A 17,826-nucleotide genomic window follows, 5' to 3' on the forward strand; every position below is an offset into this window, starting at 1 on the left:
TAGTTTCTCACCTGTTGATTCTCCCTCGTGAACATCCCTTGACCTGGACCCCTCCGCCGTCCACCCTGCACTGCCCCTGTGTAGCCGCCATCGTCTCTCGAAGGGACAGTTGCAATAGTGCCCTAAGTGTCCTCCTGTCTCTAGTCTCTCCTCCTTCCAGACCATCCTTAACAAGGGTAACAGGCTCATTTTCCTGAAATTTATGCCCAAGCATGTCACTCCCCCGCTTAAATGCCTTTTCTGTGCTTTTTCAAAATTTCATGCCTCTGCAAATACCACTGAAGATTTTTTATTATGAGAGTTTTGCCTAAAATGTAGGGCTGGCCAAAAAGTTTGTTCCGGCTCTTCCATAAGATCTTATGGAAAATCCCAAAGGAACTTTTGGGCCCACCCAACACTTTCTTCTTCCCTCTTGACTACCTGTTTAAACTTCTACTGGTTTATCTTTCAGACTCAAGCGCCCCCTCCTCTGTGAAGCCTCTCCTGGCCTCCCACTGTATGCTAGACATCTGAGCATCTCCATTACAGCATGATGATAATATTTGATTCCTTTTCTATCTTAAACTAGACAGCGAGCTCTTTGAGGGCAGGGATAGAGCCCTGTTCACCTCTCCTTCCCCCAAACCTGGCGTGGTGCCTGACACTTCATGATATTCCGTGACTACTCTGATGGATGGACAGGTGAATGGGGAGATGGTCACATGAAGCAGGATGTGGCCCTTGGCTAAAGTACAAACAAGCTCCCAAGTTTTTACAGTGGGTACCCCCTCTGCCACTTCCACGGCAGGCCCCCATATCACACAGCATCTAATCTGCACGCCAAGGACTCAGATTTCCTGTAACGAGTTTGGGTTACCTGTCTTCTGTGAGCAGGTCCCCATGGTAGGTGCTGCTGCAGGCTCTGTGTCAATGAGAAATTCTCATCAAAGAGTTCAAGCATGAATTGACGGAAATTTAACAAGTGCTTTCTTGCCCTTAAGTTATCGCAACGTCTGAGTGGGCAGCCTGGGGACAGGTGCATGACCCTTGATTCCATGCGTGATGAGACGTAGAGCTCAGACAGCGGCATCTCTGACCCACATTCCCTCAGCCACCTCCGCAGCTTCTTGAGTGAAGTTTTGATCTCGGGCCCTTGGCATGTATCGCAGGGATAAAAGAGTATCACCTGAAGAACGTCTCCATGTCGTAACACCCATACCATGAAGACATGCTTTCTATTACTCGGTGATCCTTATGTCGGGATCCATGTGAGATATCTGGCTTTGTGTTAAGTACACCAGGAGAGGACTAGGCAGAGGACTAGGGTCTCTCCTGACCTCGAGAAGCTCATAGACTCGAGAGAGAAATGCCACGTGGAATGGCCCCTATTCTATCACCACCATAGCCAGTGCCTCCTTGCGGGCGCCCAGTGAGAGCTGTGAAACCCTCAGTGGGAGCACAGCTTTGCTTGGCTAACAGGTTTGTGCGGGGGTGGGGGGGGACGCGGGGGCCTTTGTCATTTTCTAGGGTGTAGAAAAGAATGGTATGAAAAGCATCACCCAGGAAATCCTGCCATTTTAACTGTCTCTAACCTTGCTTCCCTTCAGAGAAATGAACTCTGTCCTGGCTTTTGTTTCCGATGACTACCGCATTTACAGTTCTGAAGCGTCGGCTTCTGAGGGCGAGCACCCGTTTGTCTGCCGGTCAGTCTGTCTGTCTGTCTGTCTCTGCCCCTTTCACCCCAGGGAGCTGGGGTGGCCAGTGTCTCCCTGGCCACTCTGGCTCCCCGACGGCAGTCACGGTCTCCCTTCCGGCCTCAGGAGCAAATCAGTTGCTTCAGCTCCCTCCTGCTACCCCTTTCTTTGCCCCTTTCACAGCTACCCACTGAAACCCCAGGGGTTCCCCTCTTCTCTCCGTCCTCATCCACTGGGCTCTCCCTTCGGTTGCACCTCACGTCCTGCCCTGGTAGGGAGGAAGGCCACTTGGTGTGGCGTCTTCACTCCTGGCATCCCTGTGCTGCGTCCAGCTGCCACCTTCTTGTTGCTTCCTGTCATTACATGTCCTCCTCGCCATCTGTCTGTCCATCCTCCACACTGAGCGGAGCATTACTGCAGCCTACAGGGAACGTCTGTACATGGTTGATCAGCCAAAAAACTATTGTCATGTTTAATAAATTACCATCTAAGAGTAAGCTCTCCACCCCTACTTAGAAAATGGGATTGGACACATAATGACATTGAATACGTTATTTTTAGTACTATGGGCTGTTTGGGATAGACCATTACATTTTCTACTGAAAAAGAAAAATACTTTAAAACCTTATAAGACGTCATCTAAATTCTATATAATGTAATTCGAAATTCAGAATTTAGAAATTAAATAAATATAATGAATACAGAAATACAGTTTACTGAAAAGTCTGTTGTCTTCTGCTTTGTCACCTTGCTCTTCTGTTTAAATGTCATCACCCTTTCCATCGCTCTCATCTCCAGATTCTTCCAAATGTTTGAAGTATGAATGCTATTTGCGACTTCACAGTAAAGGTTCAGGTCCACCCCTAGAGCTGGAAATGGCTTTTCCTAAACCTCTTTGGCTTTATCTTAGCAACTTCCAAGTTTCCCTTTCTGCCACTAGGAGGTGCTCTTATAAACATCAAAACTTAGAAAAGTTGCCCAACTTCGGGAGAATTTTTTTTTTTTAGCTTCCTTTTAAGTAAATTAAAGTCTCACTTATTTTCAGTCTGAAAACATACCACTAGTACATAACAAAATATCCTCTCTCTGAAATGCCTTCCCATCCAACTTGAAAACCTTAAGGCCAAACTCTTCTCTTGCAAATAGCTCTACTTCTGTACTACTCTGTCACTGAATTTTTTTATTCAAATGAATTGAGATTGTGAATCATTTTGTGTGACTATGATACAGATTTTATATTTAAAGTAAGCTAATTTGAACTTGCTAGGAAACAGAAGCACTACATTAATGAAAACTTCACGGATAAGGACCTGAAATAAAGAGGCAGCAGCAGCTGTCTTTTGTCTGTTTGTTTCACTGAATGTCTGTCTTTGCTCACCTTTCCCGTCACTAACCTGGAATGAGATTAGAATATGGAGGAGTCTGTGGAACATGAGGACAACCCCATATTCTGTTGGCTTTTAAAGGCATCTTTTGCTAGGACTGTGGCTCTGGAAGGGTCTAGTGTGGGTGTGCGTGATGCAGAGAAGTTGCGTGTCCTACACCGTGTTCATCCCTGTGGCCCTGAGAGGTTAGAGAGGAGGGTCTTAGGAGCAGACCTGCTGTGAGGAGAGGAGAGGGGAGAGGTGCTGGGGGAGTCATGTTCATCAGACTTCTGTCTGTCAGGTGAGGGGAAAGCTGTGTGACCTTGGGCAAGTCAATCAGCGCCTCTTGACCTGTTTCTTCATCTGTGAAATGGGAGTTGAACCAGATGACCACAGAGGTCTGTTCAGTTGTAATAGTCTGTAATTCTCGAAGATAACGCCATCCAGTAGAATTTCCTGCGATGATGGAAATGTCCTGTAACTGTGCTGTCCAGTGCAGGAGCCTCTAGCCACATGTGGCTGTTGAGCATTTTTGAAATGTGACTGGTACAACTGAGGAACTTTCTAATCTTAATTTACTTAAATTTAAATAGCCACACGTGACTAGTGACTGCCATATTGGGCCGCGCAGCTCCAAGATACAAAAGGACTTATATTAGAGAAAAATAAAATGTATAATCTCAGTGGAGGCATTAATGGATGTCACAGGTGAATAATGTAAACTAGGATTCATATAAATTGTCCTGAATATGCCACGTTAGTCCCATTTCCTTTGGGTAGCGAACTGTCCTGTGAAGCAGAGCTATGAGTGGGAGTGAGATGGAAGGGAAAAGCTTTCAAAAGGGATGGAGACGCATGCATCTGGGTGAGCTTCAATAATTAAGCACCAGAGTAGCTGGGCATATTTCCCTATCACCCTTCCAAAGCAGCTGAGTTTTCAGCAGTTCCTGGTACTACCCTGCCCTCCTTCCCCTTTTCCCCAAAACTAAAGGCGATGATCTTTAGGCCAGCTGGGGACATGGGCAGCCAGTGGACTCTGGATGTGCCTGAGCCCTGGGCTTGACCTTTGGAGCTCTTCTAAGGTTCCAGGGATTGGTGACAGCCGCGAGATGCCAGGCCCCAACAGTCAGTAATGTTTGCTCTGATAAAATATTAATCCAGTTATTAAAATATCTCCTCCTTCCCCACGATGAAGGAGTATATCCGAGAACAACCCAGCACAAAGCTGCCTGACCCAGAAGTCATCCAGTTCTGTGTCTCCATCTTCAAATGCTCCAGGCTCCTGTTCCCCAGATGGCGTCGATCAGCAGTTCTTAGAGGACTTCCACAGGGTGACCAAAGGGGGCTCCACCGAGGACTCCAGCCAGTACTACTGTGACAAGGTGCGTGACCCCAGGTGCTGCGGCTGAAGTGGCAGCCGACCCAGCCAGGCCTCCCGTGCAGGGCTGCCTTACGGGCGATTAGGTGGTTATGACTCAAAGAAAATAGCATATCACCGACCACTGGAGAAAGAAGTGAGATAACTGATGATTTTCTGACGTTCTCCAGAATGATGGTGACGGCTACTTAGTCTTGATCCGCATCACACCAGATGAAGATGGAAAATTTGGATTTAATCTAAAGGTATGTTGTGTGTAATTTATAAGGACATTTGATGCTCTGAAGCAGTCTTTAGATGACTTTTTAACTTCCATTAGAAATGTGCCACGTACCCAAGGCTGCATAAGGAAATTGGCTCAGCCTTCAGAATTGGGAGCTTTTCTTTGTGGCCATAGTAGCTGCCTCACACCGAGTGCCTGCTCTGTGTACTTATTTATATCACCTTATTGAGTTCTTCTATTAAGTGGTGAAATTGGAATTTTAAAACCCTTTTTTTTTTTTTTCTTGCGGTACGCGGGCCTCTCACTGTTGTGGCCTCTCCCGTTGTGGAGCCCAGGCTCCGGACGCACAGGCTCAGCGGCCATGGCTCACGGGCCCAGCCGCTCCGCGGCATATGGGATCCTCCTGGACCGGGGCACGAGTCTATGTCCCCTGCATCGGCAGGCGGACTCTCAACCACTGCGCCACCAGGGAAGCCCTTAAAACCCATTTTATAGATGCACACTAAGGCTCAGAGAGATGGGAACCCCTCAGCATTGCTAAGAGAGAACAGTGGTTCAAGTGCAGGGCCATCACCCTCCTCTGCCTCCTTCTAGGCAGGCTCTTCAAGCTATGACCTGCAGGCCAAATCCCATCTGTTTTTATAAATAAAGTTTTATTGGAACGCAGACACCTCATTCATTTACAAATGGTTTGTGGCTCCTTTGGCACTACGGTGGCAGAGTGGAGAAGTTGCAACAGAGCCCTCTGTCCCACAAAGCCAAGATAGGTAATATCTGGCCCTGTACAGAAAAGGTTTACTCTAGAGCAAAGTGAGGGCAGGTGGTCTTTGCTGCCCACCCCGCAGCTGCCATCACGCACTCCTTTCCAATACCCGCAGCCCTGCTGACAGCCTGTTCTCAGAGGTCAAAAGCCCTCACGACATGGGGCCTTTCTACAGCTCCTCTCCTCCACTGAAAACCCCCTGTCCATCAGCAGTTAGGGGCTGTGCTTCTTGAGTCCTTCTCCAGGGGATGTTTGCATTTTTTGAAAGGAGGCTGCTTCCTCTAAGTGCGTCTTTGGTCTGTGGAAGGTGGGGATGGCAGTGGGAGGCTTCTGAACAGCCTTCTTTCTGGTTGGCCCACTGGACCCAGGGACCCAGGAACCTTGTCATTCCGAAAGGTGCCAACGCCTGCAATTAGAATAAGTTCAAGGGAAGTTTGAGCCCTCCCTTGTGTCAGAGATATCTGCATGTCTTTGTTGCTGTGAACGACTCAAGTGGTCTTTTAATCTACATGTTTACAGGGAGGAGTGGATCAAAAGATGCCTCTTGTGGTATCAAGGATAAACCCAGAGTCACCTGTAAGTAAACATATTCTGTTATTTCCCAAGTTTGCTTTCCCCTACATGTAACAGATTTCTGTTTCTGTGTCCTGTTTCTTTGTTACTGGCAGCAGAGAGTGTGTGTACATGCATATGCACATAGATAGAAGGAAAGAATGGAGGCCGTTTTCCAGAGCCTTGTTGCTCGTTGTGGTCCCCGAAGCTGCAGCACCAGCATCACCTGGGAGCTCATTGGAAATGCAGACTCTTGGGCCCCACCCAGACCTCCTGGACCAGAATCTGCATTTTAACCAGATCCCCGGATGACTGGTGTGCACGTTGAAATGTAGAAGCCCTGCCCGAAAGAAGGAAACTGGGGCTTAGAGTTTGCTGTTCTGCTCGCTCCGAGTGGGCTCACGGCCCCTGTGTCCCTCCCCCTCCCCACCCTCAGCCCTCTGTCTGGGGCTTTAGGCATCTAGGAGGTGATTTGCTTTTGTATAACAGTGAGCACCAAAGGGTCCCTGTGCCTCCTAAGAAGGTGCCTGTTTGGGAGTTTTACTCTTAAGCTTGTGGTTTACCTTTTCTTACTGCTTGTGGCCTCTGTGAGTTAAGAAGCCTTTCATTCCCACACTGTTCAATGCATGGCTTCTCTCCATAATGGCTTCTGCCTTTGGGGTTATGTTTGCAAAGGCTTTCTCCATCACAAGATAGATAAATACTCGCTTTTAGCTGACAAATCATTTTCTTTTTCTTTTTTTTTTGCGGTATGCGAGCCTCTCACTGTTGTGGCCTCTCCCGTTGCGGAGCACAGGCTCCGGACGCGCAGGCTCAGCGGCCATGGCTCACGGGCCCAGCCGCTCCGTGGCATGTGGGATCTTCCCGGACCGGGGCACGAACTCGTGTCCCCTGTATCGGCAGGCGGACTCTCAACCACTGCGCCACCAGGGAAGCCCTGACGAATCATTTTCTAACCACACATCTAGACAACAAAAGATAGAGGCATTGAAGTCATTATGACATTACAGTAATAAGTGAAGCCTGGCTACCATAGAGAAATAGCCTCAGTAGTTTTCTTAGCTTTACTCCAAAATGTTTCATAACATAGGTTCTGAGCAGGACTCCTTTAAAATCCCACTGCCAGCTACCATGTCAACATTGCAGTGGAGGCAAAAATAAAGACAGTAATGCCTGAGGGAGAAGAAGAGAACTTGGTCATGGTCTCAAGTGTCGGGGCTCAGAAAACATCAGGTTCTTCCCTTGAGGATTGTGTTATGATAACAGAAGAAACTCGCTCTTCCCCCATGCAGGCGGACACCTGCATTCCTAAGCTGAACGAAGGGGATCAAATCGTGCTAATCAACGGCCGGGACATCTCAGAACACACCCATGACCAAGTGGTGATGTTCATCAAAGCCAGCCGGGAGTCGCACACACGGGAGCTGGCCCTGGTGATCAGGAGGAAAGGTAACAGCCACCCGCGGGGGAGGAGCCTTAGCAAAGAGGGCCTTCCACAGCCTGTTCCATGGTTTTGCGACGTTGCACTTGTAGCCAACATGGGAAAATCAAGGGCTTTCCCGTGACCACCTGATGGCCGACTTCTCCCTTGAAAAATATGGAGATCTGCCTCCACAGGGCCCCACCCCTCATGGCCAGTCCTCTGCAGGTAGGCAGCACCCTCCACCCCTTTTTATACTAGGTGTGACCCTCCCCTCCCCCATTCCTCCCAGGCCCAACTCAGCCTACTTCACACACCCCTCTTAGCTGCCTGGCCCTGCCTGCATTTGCATATTCAACCCTTCCTCAAAGGACCAGGTTATATTTTATTCATGTGCATTTGGTTTTTGTTGCAGAGGCGGTAAGCAGAGTGGGGCAGGAGCCTGGCTGCCTTGGGGCTCTTCGAACTCTGCCTCCTACTGGGTTCAGGGACCTTGAGCAAGTTTCTCACCCAGTCTGTGTTTCCGTTTCCTCTAATGTAAAATGAGGATGACATAGTCGCTACCTGCAAGGGTCCCTCGGAAGAGTAAATGATACTCATACTGGAAGGCATCAAAGATGCTGCCCAGTACTTGGTGGGCATTTGAAAGGCAACCTCTGTTGAATACAGCTACTATTATCGTTGTTGTCGTTGTTGTCATAAAGCAATAAGCCGAGTCCTCACGTCCTCCTTCCCAGCTCTCAAATACTGCAGGTGAATGAAGTCCGCGACTCAAGCCCCGGCCCCGCGTCTCCGTTCTGCCCTCACAGTTGTCGGCACAGCCCACGCCCCCTCATGCCTGCCTTCTCTGTTCCCACCGAAACCCCCAGTGCCAGCTCTCATCCCAGCTCCTCCGTGAGGCCCTGCCAGATCTCTCCAGACCCCTACCCACCTCCTCCCACCACCCATCCCCACCAAACCCAGCTCCGTGCTCGGCACACAGTAGGTGTCACTAGTGACAGTAGCTGATGTCTCTGCAGCACCAGCGAAGTGCCTGCACTGTGTTAATTGCTTTGCGTAATTATCCTCTTCAACTCTTAACAATGTTCTCATGAGGTTGGTATTCCTACCCCCAAATGAGGAAGCCAACCACAGAGAGGTTAAGTAAGTTGCCGTGTGTCTGGTAAGGCCACATGATAATAGAGGAGGAAGGAATCCAGCGATCGGGAGCAGGCCTCTCCACATGAAGTGCCGTGTGACGTGCTGGCCAGTACGAGGGGCTGGAACGAGAGCATTCCGGCCGGGCCGGGGGGGAGGGGGTCCTCCACCAACCCATGGCAAAGGGCTGGGGCCTGTGTGAGGTGAGGGAAACAGATGTCTGTAGACGATTAGAGCTTAAAGAGCAGTGCCACTGATTTTCTATCACTGTAATGGTAAGTTCATTTTTAAAAGAAACATTCAAGTAAAAAATGAGTTGATTAAAAGAAAAATAGTAACATAGGGAATAGCAGATAGGACAGAAATCATGAAAATAAGCAGAAGATCTGAGCTTCTGTGGTCAGTGGGAAGAATGTGGTCTTTAGCGTCAGACATGTGGACTGAATTCCTGTGTCCCACCCTGACAGGCTGGGTCACTTTGGGTCACTCTTTTGCCCTATGAATCAGTGTCCTCATCTGTAAAATGGGAATAAAGACCGCTGGTTCAGAGTTGTGAGGATTCAGTTCAGCTACTCTTGGAAAACACAAGACTGGTTCCTTTCTTTCTCCTTTCCTGTTATCTTGAAGGCAGTGGGGAGTCATTGAAGGCTCTTGGGTAAGGGAAGTGACTTCTCTTTCTGGGTAGAAAGGGAACATTCAGAGATGATCCCAAAGTTTGAAATGACTAGACAGAAAGAGGCACGTGAGGCTGGGAAGTATTGTGCATGGTTGGGGAGAGGGGGTCCTCTGTTTGTTTTTACCCGTATTGAGTCTGATGTGAAGGGAGATTTCCAAAGAGGAAGCACAGAGGAGACTAGAGATGTTTACTTGGGAGCCTCCCACCTAACAATGGCCTCAAGTTAGAGACTAACTGACTGAGCTCTGCGGGGCGGTGGTGGTGTGGAGAGAGGGTCAGACCCCGCACCAGTTTCCTGCGAAAATGCCTGTTTTAAGGGAACAAATGAAAGGGACCAGAGAAGGAAGGAAGAGCAGGGGTAGAAGAATAACCAGGTCACAGAGAGCAAAGGGAGAAAATCTGTTTTCTTTAAAAACGTCCTTTCCCTTTCTCTTATCCTTGGCAAAAGCCTCTTGCATACTAAACACAGTCATTTAAAACTAACCAGTGGGCTTCCCTGGTGGCGCAGTGGTTGAGAGCCCGCCTGCCAATGCAGGGGACACAGGTTCGTGCCCCGGTCTGGGAAGATACCACATGCCGCAGAGCAGCTGGGCCCGTGAGCCATGGCCGCTGAGCCTGCGCGTCCAGAGTCTGTGCATCGCAACGGGAGAGGCATTTTGTATAATTAGTACATATTGAATCATTAAACGAGAAGTTGTATCTTTGGTGAAAATGATTACCATGTGCTTAATCATTTAATAAGATGTTTTAAACCATCTGCATTCAGGTGTCATAAGTCTAATTTGGGGGGAGGAATCCCATCACCCAGCACGTGGCTGCACAAACCAGACAAGTTCTTTCTTGTCCGCTACAGCTGTCCACTCGTTTGCTGATATCAAATCTGAAGATGAACTGAACCAGCTTTTCCCAGAGGCCATTTTCCCCGTGTGTCCGGAGGGTGGAGGCACGCTGGAGGGATCCATGGAACAGCTAAAGAAGGGCCTCGAAAGCGGGACGGTGCTGATCCAGTTTGAGGTAAGAGACCCCCAGTGCCTCGGTGGGCTGCTCAGCTGCTGCCAGGTCATCTAAGTCACCAGGCAGCTGTGCTCGTGGAGGGACCACAGAGGGGCTCATGACCTCAGGGAGAAAGCGGGCTGGGGACCATGGCCCATCGCTTGCCCCCCGTTCTAGTAACGATCAGGAGTCATGGAGAAACGTCAGAAATCGAGGAGGTGGGACTCTGAGCATATTTAGCTGCCAACACAAAAGCTCAGAACACTCGACAGTCGAAGGTAGTGGAGAGGCGGCGTGGATGGGTGCAGAGGGATGATGGGGGAGCTGGGCCCCGTGAGGGCACAGGGGCTGGGCTTCCCAAGGCCCCCAGAACCGTGTGGACACGAAACCAAAGTCAGACCACGTCTTCCCTCCCCAGGAGCGACCTCTGCTCATGGGATTGAGACTGTTGACAAAGGCACATGCAGAGACTTCACAAAACAAAGTAGGACCCAAGGAGACTTGTGTTCAAGTCAGCTTTACTGATCACTAACAGAATGAAAACACAGTATGTTTGTCTTCCACATTTTTAAAAAGTTGTAGAAAACAGAGTAGTTCGTGCAGTAAAAAGGTAACAGAAGAGCACAGAGAAGCATGAAGTAGGCCAGTGAAAGAAAACTGATCATGATTAATGACAACATACACAGTCTGGATCCCTAAATTAGGAGAGAGTCTCAGGTCAGATTCAAAAGCGGAAATCTGCACCGCAGAGTTTATTGGAAAGTTGTATAAAGGAAAAAGTCACAGAAGCAAAACTAGGACATTTATCAAATATATGTGACTGATGTGAATCAGTCATTTATCAAATATATGTGACTGATGTGAATCAATATATATTGATTCAGGAAGGCATGAGTAATGTGAGTATCAAACAGGAAGGAAGCAAAGCAGAGAGTCTTGAGTGAGAGAAAGGTTTATTCTATAATGGTGTAAGGAATAGAATGTAAATAAAATACATTATTAAAGCAATGTGTATTGAACAATAGTAAAAAGTAAAACCCACAAGGGAAAGGTGAATTGGCCCCACCAAGAACAATCAATAGGGAATTTTGAACTTGACAGCCTTGACAGATAACATAGACAAAAAATAAGCTGGAATCAGTATAAGAGGGTAGGAATAATATAGTTACTTGGATAGAATTGCTAGACATATACTGAACATCTACAAAGAGAGAGAGCTCTTCTTTCCAGTTGCCTGCAGGAGGCTAGGTAGGCTTAAGATTTTAAAAGAAGAAAATGTAGAAGTTGTATTCTCTGGCTTTTCATTGCAAAAAAGCTCAAAATTGAGACATACTTTTTAAAAAAATTTATTTTATTTTATTTACTTTTGGCTGCATTGGGTCTTCATTGCTGCGCGCGGGTTTTCTCTAGTTGCAGTGAGTGGGGGCTACTCTTCGTTGCGGTGCGTGGGCCTCTCATTGCGGTGGCTTCTCTTGCTGCAGAGCATGGGCTCTAGGTGCAGGGGCTTCAGTAGTTGTGGCTCACGGGCTCTAGAGCGCAGGCTTAGTAGGTGTGGCACACAGGCTTAGTTGCTTCGCAGTATGTGGGATCTTCCTGGACCAAGACTCGAACCCATGTTCCTTGCATTGGCAAGCGGATTCTTAACCACTGCGCCACCAGGGAAGCCCCGAGACAAACATTTTAAACACTAAAACTCAATTATATTTAAACACTCTCCAAAATAATTGAAACAAGGAGCACTTAAAAGCCAGAATATATCAGTTTTATTCTTTTTGGAGGGAGTTGGAAAGGAAAGTCAGAGGGGAACGGCACTGTGGAGTCATTTGTTCTTTCATTCAACGAGTATTAGGTATTCACCATGTGCCAAATGCTACATCAGGAGCACAGTGAGGGAAGGAGAAGGGGGATTTCTGACCCCAAGGAGCTTACGGTCTAATTTTGGTATAGTTGTGGGAATGTATCACGAGTCCCAGAAACAGCTAAAGACCAAGATAGGGTGAGATTTCATTCCACAGACTGTATGTTCTGTAGGGACTGGAGGTGAGAGGATTCCAGGAGGTCCTCTGGGGTGAGATGTAATGTTAATAGAGGGTGGATGGGATTAAGTGTGGAAGGGAGGGTATTCCAGGAGGGTCACAGCCTCCTGGACCCTGATGCAGACTAAGCTCAGAGGGTGTCAGGTAGGGAAACAGGCCTCCCGGGGGTGAGCAGCGCTTAAGGAGTCCTGGGAGATGTCGCCAGGTGATGGAAGCCCTTCACCCAAGACGAACCGGGTCTCTTTGATAAGATTGTCCACAAGGAGGCGCTGTGGGCTCTTGGTGAGGAAAAAGACGGTGCCTCGTCTTGACCGATGCTGCAGAAAATCCCCTGCACTTTCATGTTTTACATATAGGAATCCCCTATCAGGTTTTCCTTGAACAATGCTCATTGAAATTCATTAGGAAGATAAAAAATGCTTTAGAAAGAAGTACCCACTTGTCCCCCTGTGTTTTTAAGTAGTATTTCTCAAAGGGTGACACCCTGACCATCTGTACGGATATCACCTGAGGAGCTTGTTTAAACGGGCCCAGCCCTTAACTACTGAATCAGCCACACTGGGAGGGGGCCTGGATATTGCTTCTTAACAAGATCACCAGGAGGTTTTAATGCACAAGCTGATCCTGCGGATGGGAGAGTCAAGATCGTACCAGAGCCATTGTCCCGCGGCTGCCCATCCTAAGTCCTGCCTTTAGAGCTTATGGTTGGACTAGAGAAGAAATAAGATATGGAGAACATAGAACTTTTAGGGTTAAATTTTAGCACGTACACATTTCCTTCATTTAGTTTAAACGTTTCCTAGAAATTAAGTCGAAAAACCTTCTTTTTAAATAAGTAAATTTGAATTCCAAAATACAGAACAGATAACAGCAGATCTGCTCTGTGATGGAGCTGGTGGGATCCATGGAGCCCTGCCTGTCCGTCTCCACACTGCCCCCCAAGGACCCCTAGACTGTGGAACACAATTTAACAACCACTGCTAGAGGTGGGAGAAGTTGTCTCACATAGCTGCTAGAGGAGGGGAATCCTAAAGGAAGACAAAGGGAAACCTTTAATGCGCACTTACTGTGTGCCAAGGGCTTTACAGGCGTGTCTCACAGCATTCTCACAGCAGCCTGCTGTAGGGCTGGATCAGAGCCTTGGAGAGGTTATCTCACAGTAAATGGCACAGCCTGATTGGAAACCAGGCAGGCTTAACTCGTGGAGCTTGTTCTCTTAACAGCTGTAGACCCTTTGTGTAATTGTATAGGTAACAACAACGTGCTGTTTCTACGTGAGAGTTGTTAGAAGAGCATGACATCAGAGCTAGAAAAGATCTGAGATGCTGTCTAGCCACGTGGAGCCACGCAGGCTTCAAATCCTGACTCTACCACTCATTTCCTGTGTGACCTCAGGCACATCCCTTAACCTCTGTAGCCTCTACTTCCCCATCTGTAAATTGGGTATTTTGAGAGCTGGTTGTAAGAGTTAGATGAGATAAATACTTCATGCGTTGTCTGACGCACAGTCAGGGTGCAAAAAGCAACATCTATTATCATTCATAAATAGAGGAGTCTAAAGAACCTGCCCAGTCCACAGAAGAGGTGGAACCCAGCACTGTCTGACTCCCAGAGTCTCGGCTATTCTGGTTCCCCACCTGCTTCTCCTCCAGTGCCGTCAGCAGGTGGGCGGCTTGGCTGTCGGAGGCTGTGCTCTGAACGGGAGCAGGAAGTGGGCGCTGGTTCCTAGCAGGTGCCCATGCCACCCACTCCGCAGCACAAAGGGCCTGTCCTGGGGTAGCTGGGCAGTGGATGGAATCCCTTTTGCAATGACAAGCTGGTTTTCAGCAAAGCTTGCTTTGAAGCATTTTCTTCATTAATGGAATTCCCCCGTCCCTCCCATGGCTTTCAGAAACAATTACAAATGTGTTCCAGAAAGCGTTGGGTCCCAGCTATAATAAAATCATGCTTAATAATTAGCATTTCTATAGCACTTTGGAGTCTACCAAGTGTGTCTCACATATGTTGTCTCAGTTGACTCTCACAGCAATTCCGTGAGACAGATATGGCCAGAATTATTTGGATCACTCCTTTATAAGTGGAGAGAACAAGGCTCAGAGGCTATGGAACTTGCCCAGTGTCACCCAGCTGGTCAGAGACAGAGCTGGGATTAGAATCTATGTTGAAAAGTCCATTGTCAGAACTCACCCGGTATGACCCAGTTCTTCACTCAACCTCTGATATGAGCCCTTCCCTCCAGGAGCTACACAGTGTGAGCTACTCAATGTGGGCAGTTTGCCAGCATTTGTGACCAGCCTCGAACTGCCTAAATACTGTGTTCAGGCAAGGTAGGGCGTCCCTCTGTCTCTCGTGTAAAGGCGCCCAGATTTGGGGTTCACAGGGCTCCAAGTCCATTACCACCACCAGGATGCTCTCCTCTAAAGAACTCGTTGCCTCAGCCCCAGGGTCATTCCTTCCTGAGAGTAATTTGTGGCTCATTTCATGCTTTTTCCGAGTTGAGCTTTCTGTTTGGGCAAGGGAAAGGGTGTGCATTTGGTATAGACAGTGCTGGATAAAAGCTAAGTGATGATGTTAACTGTCCTTTGAGAACTGGTTTCCCAGCAAGCAAAGGCCCCTTGTGCTCAACCTCATCCAATGGCCTTGCAAGCTCTTTGGAGACTTGTGGAATGCAGTTGATAGAAAATGAGAAACATTTATCCTCCCACCTCTCAGGACTGACGAGTTAGAGCAGTGGCTACAAGGCTCCACCAGAGGTCGAGTCAAACTCGGATACCCCCGCCCCTCCCACCTCAGCATCTTCCCTCTTTGCCAAAACCAGAAGCCATCTTTTTCTCTCTTCTGACCACTGTTTCTCCCGAACCCACTCCTACATCATCCACTGTGAGAAACATCCATTCCTGTCAAAACAGGTGACTTACTGGTCGCTGTGATCATTATAAAAGTTGATTTGGAAGGACAAAGGCAGCTGAAGACTTACACATGTAGGTGTACCTTCAAGATCAGAGCTCATACTAAAAGTTTTTTTTTAATTTTTCAATTTTTTTTTTTCTTTTAAGAAAGGCAGACATTATCAAGTATAACACTTGGAATACAGGGAGCGAACTGCGGGCTTTGGAATGACCACGTGAGTGGCCTTTACATTTCAAGTGCCGGGGACCAATATAAAGGAATTGCCACCCCACCTCATTGTCAAGTATTTATCTGTGAAAGGGACGCTGCAAGAATACTTGAGTATGCCAGCACTGGGATCTGCATTTGGTACTGTGATTTAAAGTAGCACTGTTAAAAATAATAATAAAGTAGCACTATTGAAAGTCCCCAGATTGCCAGCAACAATGTCAGTTCATTTCAGCAAACCTTTACAGGAAGGTAGAGAGGAACTCTGAGTACCCCGTGAGCAGTGTCCTTGCTCCCTGACTGGGTCTGTCAGGTACAAGGGAAAGTGGAAGTCCCCGGTGTGGACGAGCTGTCCGTGAGCAGTAAGTTGTTCTTATGTCTGCAAAGTGGAGGACAACCTCTCGAGGCCTTCATGAAAAACGGGCTACCCTTAGCTTAGTTACATGCCTCCATGCCACCTCTCGTCCTGCTTTACTCAAGTGCTTTGTCCCCTTTGTCCAAAGCAGCAGATCCTGTTATTCCTCGACTCTAAACGTTTTATTTAGCACCTACTATGTACCAGGCACAATGCTGGCCTAGGGTTTATGGTGGTGAACAGAACAAACAAGACACCTGCCTTCATGGAGACCACAGTTTAGTGCTTGATACAGAAAGCACAGTAAATAGCTGTTTTGAAAGCCGTCGCCCTGCGCTAGGCTCTGGGTTATTGACAAGGGCATGAGAGGGAGTCCATTTCTACTATTTGCTCTCCTTACTCATTGTCCCTTCCAGTCCCTCCATTTTCTTTTTTTTTTTTTTTTTTTTTTTTGGTCTTTTCCTTTTTTCTTCCCCCTTCTTGGGTTCTCAGTCTTCAAGAACTCCACTGAGAATTCCCCCTTCATCTGGTTGTGCAGTTGATGGGGTGCTTGCTTCCACTGTGCCAGCCCTTGCCAGCATCCACTGGATGGAGCCAGTTGGGTGTCCAAAGCCTTTATCTGAGCGATGTGAGCAGGTTTCCCATCTTTGGTTGGGCCAAAAGTCTGAGGAGATCAGAGTCATCTCCTGATGCCCTCTCTCTACTTTTAGATGATTTTTTCAAAGGAGGAATGTTTAAACTGGAAAACTGTATGTCTTATCCATCCCCGAACTGTGCTGGTCAACTCCAGCTCCCACTGTTCAGTTTTCGTCTTTGGAGGCCAGAGCCGGTGATATTGATGCTGCAATTTAAATACGGTTGTTCCACAGCAGACCCTCTCAGCTGATCTTCTTATAATTCACCCTTACTCTCACAGCTGCTTAGAACTACACTCTGATATGATGAGAACAAAGCATATGAGGACATAAAAATTAAGATTTTAATAAAACTAAGTGATCTTATAACCCTCTGTCCCTGTGACCTTCTCCAGCCTCCGGATTGCTCTCATTCTAGGGCAGAATTTAAGGGACCTTAAAGGCTAGGAGCTCTTGCCTGCTTCACATACCTTTAGCCCAAGAATGAACAAAGCAAACTGTGTCATTCCAATGAGCAGTTCTTGAAAGAGCCTTTTCTCAATTTCTGGCTAATATAATAGTCTTCATAATAGCTCATTACCTCCCATCCCTGATCCTTCCAGAAAGATATACCTGTGTTTCCAGCACATCACTGTCTACTCCGGACCACCCTTCTCTGGGCAGTGTTTTCACACCCAGCCTGCCATGCAGCTCACAAGGTCTGGAGAAGAGTCCATAAATTGAAAGAACTTGAAAACCAACGGCTAACACCTTCAGAAACTAAGTGTGTGAATAGCACTGAAGCAATTCAGTGGGAATAGGGTTCAGTGTTAGCCTTGGCAAAGCAGGCATAAAAATGAGTGTGTTGTCAACCCTTCTAAAGGCAAAAAAAAAAAAAAAATCTTAGCTTTATTCACCCAACTTTTTGTAAAAAATTTTTAATTATATATATATATATATATATATATATATATATATATATATATTTCTTTTGTTGTAGTTCTTTTTTTTTATTGTTTTTGCGGTACACGGGCCTCTCACCGTTGTGGCCTCTCCCATTGCGGAGCGCAGGCTCAGCGGCCATGGCTCACGGGCCTAGCCGCTCCGCGGCATGTGGGATCTTCCCGGACCAGGGCACAAACCCGTGTCCCCTGCATTGGCAGGAGGACTCTGTAGTACTTTTTCTCACTTCAGTCATTTGAATTTTTTATATAAATTTATTTATTTGTTTATTTATTTATTTTTGGCTGCGTTCAGTCTTCATTCCTGTTGTTGTGGTGCATGGGCTTCACATTGCGGTGGCTTCTCTTATTGCAGAGCACAGGCTCTAGGCACACGGGCTTCAGTAGTTGCAGCATGCAGGCTCGGTAGTTGTGGCACACGGGCTTAGTTGCTCTGCGGCATGTGGGATCTTCCCAGACCAGGGCTGGAACCCGTGTTCCCTGCATTAGCAGGTGGATTCTTAACCACTGTGCCACCAGGGAAGTCCCCAGTCATTTGAATTTTTAAAAATTCATGTTGTAAT

General features: G+C 47.5%; 1 protein-coding gene across 4 annotated transcripts in view; it reads left to right on the plus strand.

Annotated features, from left to right (window-relative positions):
• The window catches only part of PTPN3 (protein tyrosine phosphatase non-receptor type 3), a 108,601-nt gene that overhangs the window by 72,570 nt on the left and 18,205 nt on the right, over positions 1-17,826 (plus strand). For 3 of the 4 annotated variants that reach the window (XM_082842771.1, XM_082842772.1, XM_082842773.1), the window contains 6 exons: positions 1,587-1,682; positions 4,233-4,419; positions 4,586-4,660; positions 5,921-5,977; positions 7,246-7,402; positions 10,040-10,200. In XM_082842771.1, coding sequence (XP_082698897.1) covers positions 1,587-1,682; positions 4,233-4,419; positions 4,586-4,660; positions 5,921-5,977; positions 7,246-7,402; positions 10,040-10,200 — 733 coding nt within the window. The remainder of the gene's footprint in view (positions 1-1,586; positions 1,683-4,232; positions 4,420-4,585; positions 4,661-5,920; positions 5,978-7,245; positions 7,403-10,039; positions 10,201-17,826) is intronic. The other variant, XM_082842770.1, reaches the window with a different exon arrangement.

The sequence above is a fragment of the Leucopleurus acutus genome (assembly GCF_964270905.1).
Source record: "Leucopleurus acutus genome assembly, chromosome: 7".
NCBI classification, from domain to species: domain Eukaryota; kingdom Metazoa; phylum Chordata; class Mammalia; order Artiodactyla; family Delphinidae; genus Leucopleurus; species Leucopleurus acutus.